Source organism: Miniopterus schreibersii (assembly GCF_964146895.1).
Source record: "Miniopterus schreibersii genome assembly, chromosome: 12".
In the NCBI taxonomy this organism is placed as follows: Eukaryota; Metazoa; Chordata; class Mammalia; order Chiroptera; family Miniopteridae; genus Miniopterus; species Miniopterus schreibersii.
In genome coordinates, this window is record NC_138112.1 from 38,611,316 (window position 1) to 38,624,698 (window position 13,383).

At 39.4% G+C, this 13,383-nt stretch overlaps 1 protein-coding gene across 1 annotated transcript in view; it reads right to left on the reverse strand.

The window, feature by feature from the left end:
• Positions 1–7,813: 7,813 nt before the first annotated feature.
• Positions 7,814–13,383, reverse strand: part of LOC308565529 (uncharacterized protein) — a gene marked incomplete at both ends in the record, with an annotated part of 40,096 nt that continues 34,526 nt past the window's right edge. The window contains one exon of the mRNA XM_081154858.1: positions 7,814–8,816. Coding sequence (XP_081010984.1) covers positions 7,814–8,816 — 1,003 coding nt within the window. The remainder of the gene's footprint in view (positions 8,817–13,383) is intronic.

A 13,383-nucleotide genomic window follows, 5' to 3' on the forward strand; every position in this document is an offset into this window, starting at 1 on the left:
ATGGCTCTGGAATGGATCTGAGGGTGTAGAAAAGGGCCATCTTTTAGAGGCATAAATATACTGGCATATAAACAGACATTACACTGAGTAGTTTTATATAAAGAGGGTAGAAATTTTAAAATTATATTGTCTCTTCTGGATGAAATGACTAAATAAACTTTACAACATAGAAAACAGGCTTTGAAAAGACTTGGTATTCGTTGTAAAGGCAGAGATGATTCATTCAATTTTGATATATTGAGTTTATGAATTGTTGCAGAAAAGTGCTGGGATTTATTTGAAAACCTGAAGTCAAAGGTAAAGAATTGGAAACGATCAGGGCATAGATTATACTTTCAACCATTCCTGTCCTTATTTCTTACCTTTTACTCACTGTCTTTCTTTGTTCTATTCTACCATCCCCAGAAGATCTCTTTCTTAGCTCTTTGTTCTTTTTCCAGCCCGTAAGTAGTGCCTATCCATGATCATGCTTCACAGATTCCAGCCTCCAACCCATCCAACCCTCCTCTGTCCTCATTTCTTCCTGGCATTGCAGAAAACTATTCTAATTAAGCTCATCCTTCTGCTACCCGGATCTCACTAAGGAGAGTGTGTGTGATACAAGATAAGAAAGAAGAGTATTAAAAGTTAGGTTCAGCGAAAAAGGGGTCAGGTGCCTGGATGTAGTGTCAGGTGGAAGTACTGGCATGACTATGAGGCAAAGTTTTTGTACATTCTGTTAATAAGAACTATTAGGGACTTGCTTTCTACTAAAAGATGCAATGAGGATTAGAGAGAAAGTGGTGACTCTTCTATTCTGCCTTTCTGAGATTCAACCATGCTTAGAATATTGTGTCCAGTTCACTGCTGCACTTTCATTTAAGGAACATTTTTGAAACTGTATGTCATAGAAGAAGGTGGCCAGGATAAACAGGACCTCAAAACTCATCCTGAGGCCCCACCGGTGTGGCTAAGTTGGTTGAGCATCATTTCATGAACAAGGAGGTCATGGTTTGACTCCCAGACAGGGCACATGCCCAGGTTTCGAGCTCCATCCCCAGTAGCGAGCCCGCAGGAGGCAGCTGATTGATGTTTCTCTCTTATCGATGTTTCTATCTCTCTCTCTCCCTCTCCCTTCCTCTCTTTGAACTTAATAAAAACATATTTTTAAAAAAAAAACTAATCATGAGAAACAATTTGGTAAAGTAAGGGCATGTGATGCCTTCCACATGTATGAGTACTTTCAAGAGGAAGAGATAAAAACTAAGACCACTAAGAGACAATCACAGGGAAAAAAATGTGTTTCTGTTGAACATGAGTCCTGTATAATAATCAGAAGAGACTTTCTCTCTCATTAACACTACTCTGCTGGAACATGTTGGGGAAAGGCAATAACCAAATTTCCTCACCAGCTCTCTCCCTGAGTCCCATGGGCCTTGGTGTACAAGGTTATATTAAACTCCAAAACTGTCCCTGTTCCATCACCATCCTTTCTCTCTCTGGAATCCCTAGACATGTTTTCTGGGCAAGCCAGATGGATTTCAGTCATGTACTTGCATGAAACTCCCAGCCATAGAAAATATGGGACCCCTTGTATTTAAATATATGAAGTTTTTGAAATTATAAATCATTTTCTTCTAGGAGGAAACTAGGATTTCTGAATGTTCATCATCCAGTGCCACCCCTCATGGCCTCTTTCTTCTTTAATCCTGGGGTGACCAATATAAGAATGAGTGTCCTAGTGACCTGGCTGCCTTGGGCTCAGCACAGGGTCACTTCCCACCCTTAGCCCTGGAACTCACCGAGGATGCAACAGATTGGGTCCCTGCCCAAGGAGTCAGCTGCCTGCACCCAGAAACCAGAACCTGAACTGCTTCCTTGGCTCTGATGAAAAAAATCTAGAGGGTTTTGTAATCTGCAGCCAGTTCCTCAGACTGCCCCACCCCCATCTTCACACCAGCTGGGAACAGTAGTAGTTTGGGATACTGGGACGTGGCTGCTGATGAGCTGGATCTCATGGGAACTTCCATCTTACCTTATGTCCTGGTGCTGCTGGGGGCTAGTAGTTGAGAAGTGGGGAACAGGATTCGAAACTGACTTTTTCTGCTTGACTCAACAGAACATCCTCTCAAACATGACATAACTCTTTCAACATCCCAAAATGTTGTATTGAACCTTTCCAGAATTTCTTTACGAAGCCTGAATTCAACTCAGCTATTTGATATCTGCATGAATTTGGGCAGCTGATTAACCCTATGCAAACCCCAGTCATTTAATAAATATTTATTATCAACCATATGTTCAGCACTAGAATAGTCCCAGAGATAAAAAGGTGAATAAAGTGGTTAAGGTCCCTGCCCTTACCAAGATTCCACTATAGTAATTACATTACATTATGGTATCGGTAGCTTCCCATTGTTAATTAAATAAAACTTGCTTTCTTAATATGAACTACTCAAGACCCAGCATGCTACTCAAGAAGCCATGAAGGGTGGCACTGGATGCATAAACATTCAGAAAAGTGCCCTGTCCCTCCCCATATTTTTCAACCCCCAAGTAACACTGTCAATCTCATCCTCAGGCTGTGAGAGGAGCCTGCATGCTGCCTATTAGAAAAGAATCTGGTTCCTTTCACTCCCACTTCCGCAGAGGGAGGCTTTTCTCCCTTCCTTGCTTCTTCATATGGGAAGAAGGGTCACTAATACAATTGCTCAGGGGTTGTTGGGAGCAGCGGGTGGGGTTATTGCAGATCAAGAGTAGGAAAAATGTTCCAACCTTTCTATTTCACTTCCTCCCTGGAGGATCTGTAAGAATACCAGTGGAGTCGCTTTTGCTTCGTTTTCAAATATCATAAAGTCACCTGCCCATAATCTTTTCCCTAGAGAAGAACCTGGAGACCACCATTCTCTTTTTTGCATTTTCCATTCTACTACCGCTTCCCTTTGGGGGATCCGGCATCCTGCCTGCAGATGATGGGTATGTGTACTTGGAGCAGAATTTTCAAATCAAATCTTACCATATCCAGTTAGGCTGGGGAAAGGACGGTATCCTAAGACCTAAAATTTAGGGGATAAAATTGAAGGCCTCCTCTTTGTCCTCTGGTCCCACCTATATTTTCCAATCACGACTTATCTCTGTGCCTATGAAATTTATTAGGTTTGAACCATTATTACTTTGATCCCTCTTTAATTCCTTGTGGGTATTCTCTACTGCCAGGGATGCAGACAAGATAAAGAGTGAGACTCTGCACTTTTAATCTCCAACAACACTCCTGAGCATTCTCTCAAAGAAACACCCTGTCTCTGTCCAATGAGGAGCATCTAATTCTAAGATTGAAGATCTGACCTCCTAGCCCAAACAGAAAATCACACTAAAAATTAATAAAAGGGAAAAAGGAGCACTCACTGTAGAAGTATCAAGTTTGTGCAACAATTGAAGTCAGTATCACAAATAATTATTGCTGGTGTTTGTTGCATTGGGCAATAACTCAGGCATGTAGTATTGAGAAATAAGTGAAATGTGTAAGACTCCTACTTTCCTGGAGCCTGAAGTCTAGCATGGAAGATATATACGATGTAAGTAACATCGCAAAAGTTAACTAAAACGGTGATAATTCTGATTCAAATGTTGGACTGAAAAAATGATTTTCTTCCTCTCTCTCTCCAAGTTATCATTTTTTAACATCTTCAGAACTTCTTTATCTTTTAACTGGAAGTTTATACCTTTTGATCACCTTCACACATTTCCCCCTCACCCCACCTCTGGCAACCACCAATTTGTTCACCATTTCTATGAATTTGTGTGTTTTTTTAATTCCACATATAAATGATAACATGCAGTATTTGTCTCTCTCTGTCTGACTTATTTCACTTAGCAAAATGCCCTTAAGGTCCACCTATGTTGTCATAAATGGCAGAATTTCCTTTTTATTGCTGAATAATATTTTTATATATATCATATTTTCTTTATTCATTCATTTGTTGATAAACAGGTTGTTTCTAGGCCATGCCTATTGTAAATCATGCTGCAATGAACATGGGGGAGCAGATATCTCGTCCAGATAGTGATTTTGTTTCCTTTGTAAGTGTACCTAGAAGTAGGATTGCTAAATCACATGGTATTTCTATTTTTAATGTTTTAAGGAAACTCTATACTGTTTCTATAGTGACTACACTGATTTACATTCCCACTAACACTTCACAAAGGGTTCACTTTTCTCCACATTCTCACCAACACTTGTTATCTTTTCTCTTCTTGATGACAGCCATTCTAACAGCTGTGAGGTGATATCTCATTGTGGTTTCAAGTTGCATTTCCTTGATGATTGGTGATGTTGAGCATTTTTTCATGTACCCATTGGCCACTTGTATGGCCTCCTTGGAAAAAAATGTCTATTCAGATCCTCTGCCCATCTTTCAATTGATTGTTTGATTGGTTGGTTTTGTTTGTTTGTTGCTTTACATAATTTGGATATTAATCCTTCATCAGTTATGTGATTTGCAAATATTTTCTCTAATTCCATAGGTTGCCTTTTCATTTTGTTGACGTTTCCTTCACTGGACAGAAAGTTCTTAATTTGATGTAATCCCACTTGTTTACTTTGGCCTTTGTTGCCTTTGCTTTTGGTGTCAAATCCAAAAAAGTATTGCCAATAATACGGGTACATTTACCCTCTATGTTTTCTTTTAAGAGTTTTATTATTTCAAGTCTTATATTTAAGAATTGAATCCATTTTGAGTTGATTATTATTTATGGTATGAGATAAGGATCCAGTGTCATTCTTTTATAGATGGATATCCAGTTTTCCAAACACCATCATTGAAGAGACTGTCCTTTCCCCATTGCATATTTTTGGTTCCTTTGTCATTAACTATTCATATATTCATGGGTTTATTTCTGGAGTTTCTTTTTTTTTTTTTTTTTTCATTGACTTATGTGTCTGTTTTTATGCCAGTACCATACCATTTTGATTACTATAGTTTTGTATTATAGTTTGAAATCTAATGACTAAAAAAATGAAATGAGAATAATTCAATAACAGTTATAGAATATAAAGAGGTATAGTAAGATTGGATCAGATACTTTCAGATATTTCTGGAACTCATAAGTAAAATTGGGTTGGATTTATAGAAAAATCAAAAGGAAGTAATATGCAAATCAACATAGGTATGTATACGTATGGGTATTAAGTAGAATTATGAGCTAGCAAAAGAGTAATTGGAGAAGTTAAAGCTTGATGCAAAGATGGGAAATATTATTAAGAGATCCAGGGAACACTCCAAGCTAAGAATCAATCAACAGAAAAAATAACAGAAATGGAGAGAAATCCATTAGCAAATTGAGGAGGTAATTGCTCTTATATTGCCAGAGAAGCTGGGTCAGTTTCACACTCAGTAACAAGGAAATCAGCTCCCTATGTAAATTGAAAGAGGTGCTTCTGTATCTCCAAACCCTGTCATTACAGTGGGACCAGATAGAGAGAATTAGAGTCAATTCCAAAGTAGGTTGGTTCTCCAGATTAGAAACAGAGAAAAAACATGGGAAGCCAGCCCCACAGATCCACAAAACATACTGTAGCATCTCTGTATAAAAGTTTCTCTTTTTTAGCAAAAGAGAAGGAACCCAGCCCACTTCTTCATTTCCCTCTTGACAGCCTGCAGGGAATTCTGCCTGTCAGCAAATCCCTGAACAATGACCTACAGAGTCCTGCAATCTGGGCACAGAAGATGTGACCTTCACAGCCCCTGAGGAAACTCACCCCAAATACTCAAACTTATTCTCATATATGAACAAATAGATAAGAGTCTGAATCTATGATATTTGAGGGAAATGGAATGAAAAGGAAAGACCCCACTAAATAAGCAGAAAAGCTAATCCATTAGAGAGAAGAGTGCATGGAGGAAAATGGGACATTTGTAAAATATGTAATAATATTTTCAAATGGCCTCTTTAATGGATCTTTGAGGTGGTGGAAACTAAAGAAATCTCAGTTGGCAGAAAAGACAAGAAAAGGTTAATCCAAAGAGCCAGTGCTAACATTTAGTGGAATGACTATACAGTTTAAATACTTAAATGTTTTTATAATATTGATAAATGTTTGGCATGAGTGACAAAGGAAAACAGAAAAGACACAAATATAATGAAATATGAGATGTATAGCAGACACAGAAAATGAAACAGTAAGAAAATGATGCAAAACAAATCTTCTGATAGTAAATTTGAATAAAGGTAAAATAAAGAGATTCTTAGACAAAAACTACAAACCTTTTCAAAAGGAAATTTTAAAAACATACTTCAGGCAGAGTACATAGCCTATGTGAAAGATCTGAGATGATAAACATATACTTATTAGGCTATAAGCTTGCTCGGCTGCAACAAATAATACAAAAAATACATGGATGGGCAAAAGTCAGTTTACAGTTGTATGAAAAAAGTCTCACAGGTTATGATTAGAATAATAATACAAGAATAAACTCTGACCCGGACAGGGTGGCTCAGAGGTTGAACACTGACCCAGGAACCAAGAGGTCACTGGTTCGATTCCTGGTCAGGGCAGATGCCCAGGTTGTGGGCTTGATCCTCAGTGGGGGGCGTGCAGAAGGCAGCCAATCGATGATGATTCTCTCTCATTGATGTTTCCCTCTATCCCTCTCCCTTCCTCTCTCTCTAAAAATCAATAAAACATATATTTTTAAAAAAGAATAAACTCTGTGTTTTGCCTACTCACAACTATAAACGTACTTTTGCCAACCCCTTATAGTGTTGTAAACCAGATACAAGTTTACTTCTGTCTCAGATTTAAGTCAGGGTTGGTGGCCCAGGACTGAATAAAATGTGTGTTTTTTAAGGCACATAAAAGAGTTAAGGCAAATCTTAGGGCAATATTCAACAAACAGGAGGCAGTACACCAATTGTGACAATCCTCTTGTAAGCTTTCACCCAGTACCTGTTAGCAGCAATGGAAGGTCTAATTGACCTCACTCCATATCCACATTTCAGAAAGAAAAATTCCATTTTCAAGTGACATAACTAATTCCACATTTATTAATAAAGCTATGTTTACAAACACCAGACTGTAGACCATTTTATAGCTATTAGATAACCATGGAATGGTTACTTTTGCTTTGTTAAATTAATATTTATAAAGCACACATATACTCAATACTTGGTCTTATTCTCTCTTTACTCTAAGCAAAAATATAAACAAAGTAAAATATAATGAATTAAAAATACAGACTTATTTTACTTTTTTGAAACTAGAGATTATAACATATTATTCCTAGAACCTATTATAGTACTTGCCTCACTTAAATTTATTATAAATACATGAGTTACAGCCATATTGCAATGAAAGGTGTTTTCTCACATTGTGGACATCTCAAATGCTTTGAGAGAGACACTTGCTACACAGGAAGTCCAGTGACCTAGAGCTCACAGCAATTCAAGGGTTCGAGGACACTCTAAAACCAAAACCACACGAAGCTTGGGAATTCTCATTCTTATTCTGGATGATGTTGCATAGTCACTGAACAAAGGCAAAAAAATACTATATACAGAGTCAATGTATCCTATCCACAAGTTTCTTCATCACAAGGAATAGGGAAATGTTGGGATCAGGAGCAAAAAATGAATGCGGAAAATATTCACAAATCCAGCTATCCAGGTCCATCCTAACTCACCATGGAACCAAGTACCCAGAACTACTTTTCCATGAGACTAATAAGGCTAGAAGGACTTCTCACTGTGGAGTGGCTTCTACCCATATGGCCTAGAACAGCCAGGGGCAGTGTCTTTGGCAGGAGCTTCTGAAAAAATAACTAAGATGTATTAATATCTACCCCTTTATGTAGAACACCTTGAGTACCCGCTGGCGGATCTGCCCAGTCTTCACCCCATAGACAATTGGATTGAGTGCAGGAGGCACAAGGAGGTAGAATGTGGCCAGAAGAACATGGACGTGATGGGGTACATGGTGGCCAAAACGGTGAGTGAGGAAAGAAAACATTCCAGGAACGTAGAAGACCAGGATGACACAAATGTGAGACCCACATGTATTAAAGGCTTTTAATCGGGCCTCGACCCCTGGTATCTTCAGCACTGCCTGGAGGATAAGGGCATAGGAAAAACCAATGGCCAACACATCTAGTCCAACCACAAGAAGCGCCACTACCAACCCATAGGTTTGGTTTATTGTGGTTTCTGAGCAAGCAAGTTTTATCACAGCCATATGTTCACAATATACATGGTCTATGACGGTGGCCTGACAGAAGATAAGTCTCCCCAACAGGATGGGGAAGGGGAGGAGGAGACCTAGTCCCCGCAGCAGCACCGCCATTCCAATGCGTCCTATAACCCCTGGATGCAAGATGGTAGAGTGGTGCAGAGGGTGGCATATGGCTACATAGCGATCCAGAGCCATGGCCACAAGTACACCTGACTCCATAGAAGAGAATGCATGGATGAAGAACATCTGGATTAGACAGACAGTATATCCAATCTCATGGGCACCAACCAGGAGCACGGCAAGCGTTTTGGGTGCAGTGGAGGAGGCCAGGACCAGGTCAATGCCAGATAGCATAGCCAGAAAGATGTACATAGGCTGGTGCAAGGATGGGTCAGTCCAGATGATCGAAAAGATGGTGACATTGCCCACTAGAGCAAAGAGGTAAAGGGTACCCAGTGGCAGTGCTATCCAGTGCTGGATTTCCTCTAAACCTGGGATGCCGATTAGGAAAAAAGAAGGAGGGAGGAGACTCCAGCTGGAGTTACTAAGGGCCGTCATGAATGGCTCAGAGAGGGAAGAGAGAAAAGAAACCAAAATCGTGACCTCTCCATTCCTGATGGGTTATCACATTGTCCAGACCTGGCTGCCGTCTTCATGAGAAGAAAGGGGTTTAAACTGCAACACAAGGGAATAAAGGGAATAAAGATACAAGGAAGAAAATCTCCTTTTCTTGAGATAATTTTTTAAAGATGAGACACCCACATGTGTGATTAGAATAGGCCTAGTTTCATTTAGAGGTATGAGTGAGCACATGCTGCTATTAGAGAAATGTTTAAAGTCTACCATTCAATTACTTCTAACTTGGAACTGTCTACTTGAAAGGATTTTCTGTGTTAACTCTTGGCATTACTCAACACTATAAATCATTCTGTTATTCCCCAAATGTCTCCCTTAGTTTTCAGAATACAGCACTCTACAGTTGTTTCTCCTGTATCCCCAGTCCCAGCACCTTCTCCATCTGCCTATCCATTATATGCTATTGATTCCAGGGCTCCATCTTCCCCTCTCTTCCCCATTCTGTATATTATGTCTTATTAAGTTCAACCTTTCACATGGTTTTATTTATATACTTGAATTTCTTCCATGTCCATGTACTAAGTCAAATAGCTTTCTGAAACACAAATCCACTTTTTCATTTGCTTTCTAGATAGCTATACTACACACTCAATATATTCAAACTGCATTAACTCACCTATTCTTCCCAAACCTGCTCTCCCTTCCTTTGGTCCATATGTCTGTGCATGACATCACCATCTTCCTCTCCAACCCAATGTAGAAACTTGAAACTATTCTAACTAATTATCTCTCATCCCTTTAACCTATTCACCAGTTCCTGTTGAATTTATTTTTAACCCCTCTTATATCTACGCCTTTTTCTTAACCCCAAAGGTTACTGCTAAGTTCATACTCCCAACTCCTCTCACCTGGGTTGTTTCCCTAGGTCTCCCTGCCTTTGCTGTTTTACTTTCCCAATCATGCTCCATCCTGAAGTCAGAGGGTTTTTCCTGAAATGCAGATGTCATCATGTCACATCTGAGGTTAAAATTCTTTAGTGAGTTTAATTCATGGAAAAGTATACATTTGAGATTGGCATACAAAGTTTTTAAGACTTATATCAATTAACTTATGTCAATATACTTACTATTATTAACATTAATAATAAAAGGTCACTGAGTATGAAATCACTGGCCTCTTTCCTTTTCTCCTTGGCTCCATGAGTCTGCATCTCTGTTTCAAACTTTTACTATGTCTGTCTCATCATGATGTGATGATCATTCAGTGTTTCTGACACCCCTATGTTAACAAAAACTACCAATTAAATAGGTGCTCCGATTAGCTTTCTCCATATGAGCCACCTCCTGGGCATTGAAACAAAAAGCTTGAGACAATATATTTGTTTCTGTATGATTGTCTTAAAAGATGGGCACAGTCTGCAATAATTACATGTTACCTAAAGGGGCAGTGCACCTATATATGTTTATATAAAAAGAGTCAGGAGTGACTCAGTTCTTGAGAATTATGCATGACTAGATCACTCCAATTGTCTTTTTTATAAATCAATAATAACTACAATAGCACCCCAAAATTCTGAATGTGCACTTACAAAATCTGAAACACCTGGTAGGCATATGTCCTTCAGTCTTTGTTTTCCTTCCAGATTCAGAACCACTATTAGCTCCAAGTAACAGTGAAATTGTTTTATTGAGACCCCCCCACCCCAGGAGAATCTCATAATCTTACAAAAAATTCACATTTTAGTGCTTAACATTCTTCAGAGTGAGAAAGTTAATTCTCCTTAACTACTCCCCTTCTATTGCAAGGTTCAGGCCACTTCTCCTTCTTCAGCTTACAAGTCAGAGAGCAGCTGTGCATCTGTGGCAGGCCACTCATCGCTTTGATGGAAGCCCCGTCCGAGGAGCAGTGAAGAATGAAGCCAAGTGACAGTGGGAGAAGGGGAGCAGCAGAAGTGCCTGTGCTGCGTGTATGTGAGTCTAGGGGGAAAGCCTAGAGCTGCTTAATAAGCATTAACTACTAAAGTAAACAAGAGATCCCTCTGTGATTCTCAGAGGAAAGAAGAAGGGACTTTATTCCCAGGGACCAAAAAGTGAAGATATATTTAGCATTCTGAACAGAATATAAAGAACGATTAGCAAAGAACTGGTGTGCCTTCCTATTTGTCCATGAAAAAATTCAGTTCAAGTGAGCTATCTTCTATAAAGCTGCCCCCACATTCTGCAATGCAGTATGGCATGTGTTCTTTTCTTTCCTATCAAATCTCTTAGCCAGCCTGTCATTGCGCTGATTACCTGGTGCTGAAAACCCATCAATGTGTCCGTCCTTGAAGAGCAGAGACTGTGCCTTGCTTATGGCAGCAGTCACAGGGCAAGTTCCAGAAGTGCTGGAATCTAATTGGTACTCAGTAATGTTTGCTGAATAAATAAATAACTATATGATTATTTTTTTAAATAAATAGGTGAGTATATGAAACAACCAGGAATCGTGGGAACTTTACAAAACACACTGACTGAACTTATGGGATGAGAAGGACATAGCAGACAGCAGGGTGACCCTGAGGAATGGACTGATTTCTCAGTTCTTCTCACCTGAAGGGATATTCTGGGTGCTTACTGCTGAAAGAACCCTGTTAAATCTCTCTGCCATAGAGGTTATCACAGAATCCTGGGTGTGTGTCAGAAATTAGGGATTCCTGAGGTCACCACTAACCGCTTCTGTCACTGGCTCTGTCACTGCAGGCAGGGATGCTCCTCTATGGGCTGTGACCTGTACCTGTCTCCTTAATCTCCTTCTTAACAATGCCATGGACTTTATGACAGTGATAAACGGGAGATGCAGGGACACATGAGTTAGCTTGCAGTAATGTGTGATCTGAAGGGCAGAAGCTAAGGGGAATGGAACATAGTTAGTTTTGAGGAGTCAGACCTGGAGAGTACAGCTACTCTGAAACAAGAGATCATAACTTAAGACCACTAGAGGTGTCATACCAGAGGTATTGGAAGACTCGGAGCCATAATAGCCAAAATATAACCAAAAAACAATACTTATCACAAGGGTGATAAGATAAGCAGAGAAAGTGAGCCATCAGTCGTCTTTCCTAAAACCATAAACCCCAAACCTCACAAGGGTGATAGGATAAGCAGAGAAAGTGAGCCATCAGTCGTCTTTCCTAAAACCATAAGCCCCAAACCTGACCTCATTTTCCGCACCTGAAATCTCATAATGAACGTCTAGCCGGTTCTGTCATCTTCACTCTGAAAAGCAAGTTTATTCTCAATACTTCGCCAAATCAGGGCTGGTGACTGTAGGCAAAGCACTAGGCAGGCAAGATGTTATCACCAAATGGTGGGTCCCAGAGGACACACAGATACACCTGGACATAGCCTCCAGATTGGCTGGAGGCCCACAGAGCTAAGTCTACTGCCCCAGGGATAGCTAATTGGGCAGATAGGCAGAGCAGGGAATGGCACCTGCACCTTCTCAAGAGGCCCACATCTGTCCAGTATTGATCATCACCCTTAAGCCTGTACATCCTGATGGTTGTCTTAGGAAACCCTATACTCAGCAAGTTAGAAAAACTCACATTGCTCTATAAGCTCATACTTCTCATTCTCACAGGTGAAACTCAGACCCAAAACTTTTTTTATAAGAATATATACTGGGGCATAAGAAAAGTTCCATTTTTAATTTTTTTGAGGAAACTCAATACTGTTTTCCACAGTGGCTGCACCAATTTGCATTCCCACCAACAGTGCACTAGGGTTCCCTTTTCTCCACATCCTCACCAACACTTGTTTGTTGATTTATTGATGATAGTCATTCTGACAGGTGTGAAGTGATAACTTGTTATGGTTTTAATTTGCATTTATCTGATGATTAGTGATGTTAAGGATCCTTTCATATATCTTTTGGCTATCTGTATGTCCTCTTTGGAGAAGTATCTATTTAGGTCCTTTGCCCATTTTTAATTGGATGTTTTGGTGTTGAGTTTTATAAGTTCTTTATAATTTTGCACATTAATCTCTTATGTTCCCCTTATCATTGGTAAATATGTTCTCCCATTCAGTGGATTATTTTTTCATTTTGTTGATGGTTTCCTTTGCTGTGCAAAAACTTTTTAGTTTGATGTGGTCCCATTGTTTATTTTTTGTGGTTGTTTCCCTTGCCCAAGGCAATATATCAGAAAAAAATATTGCTACAAGAAATATTTGATATTTTACTGTCTATGTTTTCTTCTAGGATTTTTCTTCTATTCTAACATTTTTAAGTCTTTAATCCATTTTGAGTCAATTGTTGGGTATGGTATAAGAAGGTGGTCTAATTTCATTTTTTTCCCGTGTATCTTTACAATTTTTCCAACACTATTTATTGAATAGACTGTCATTACCCCTTGTATGTTCTTATCCCCTTTGTCAAATATTGATGGATCATAAAGGTGTGAGTTTATTTCTTGCCTCCCTATTCTGTTCCATTGATCTATGTCTGCTTTTACACCAGTATCACGCTGTTTTGATAACTATAAACTTGCACTATAGTTTGATTTCAGGTAGCATGGCTCCTCCAACTTTGTTCATCTTTCTCAAGATTGCTATGGCTATTCGGGG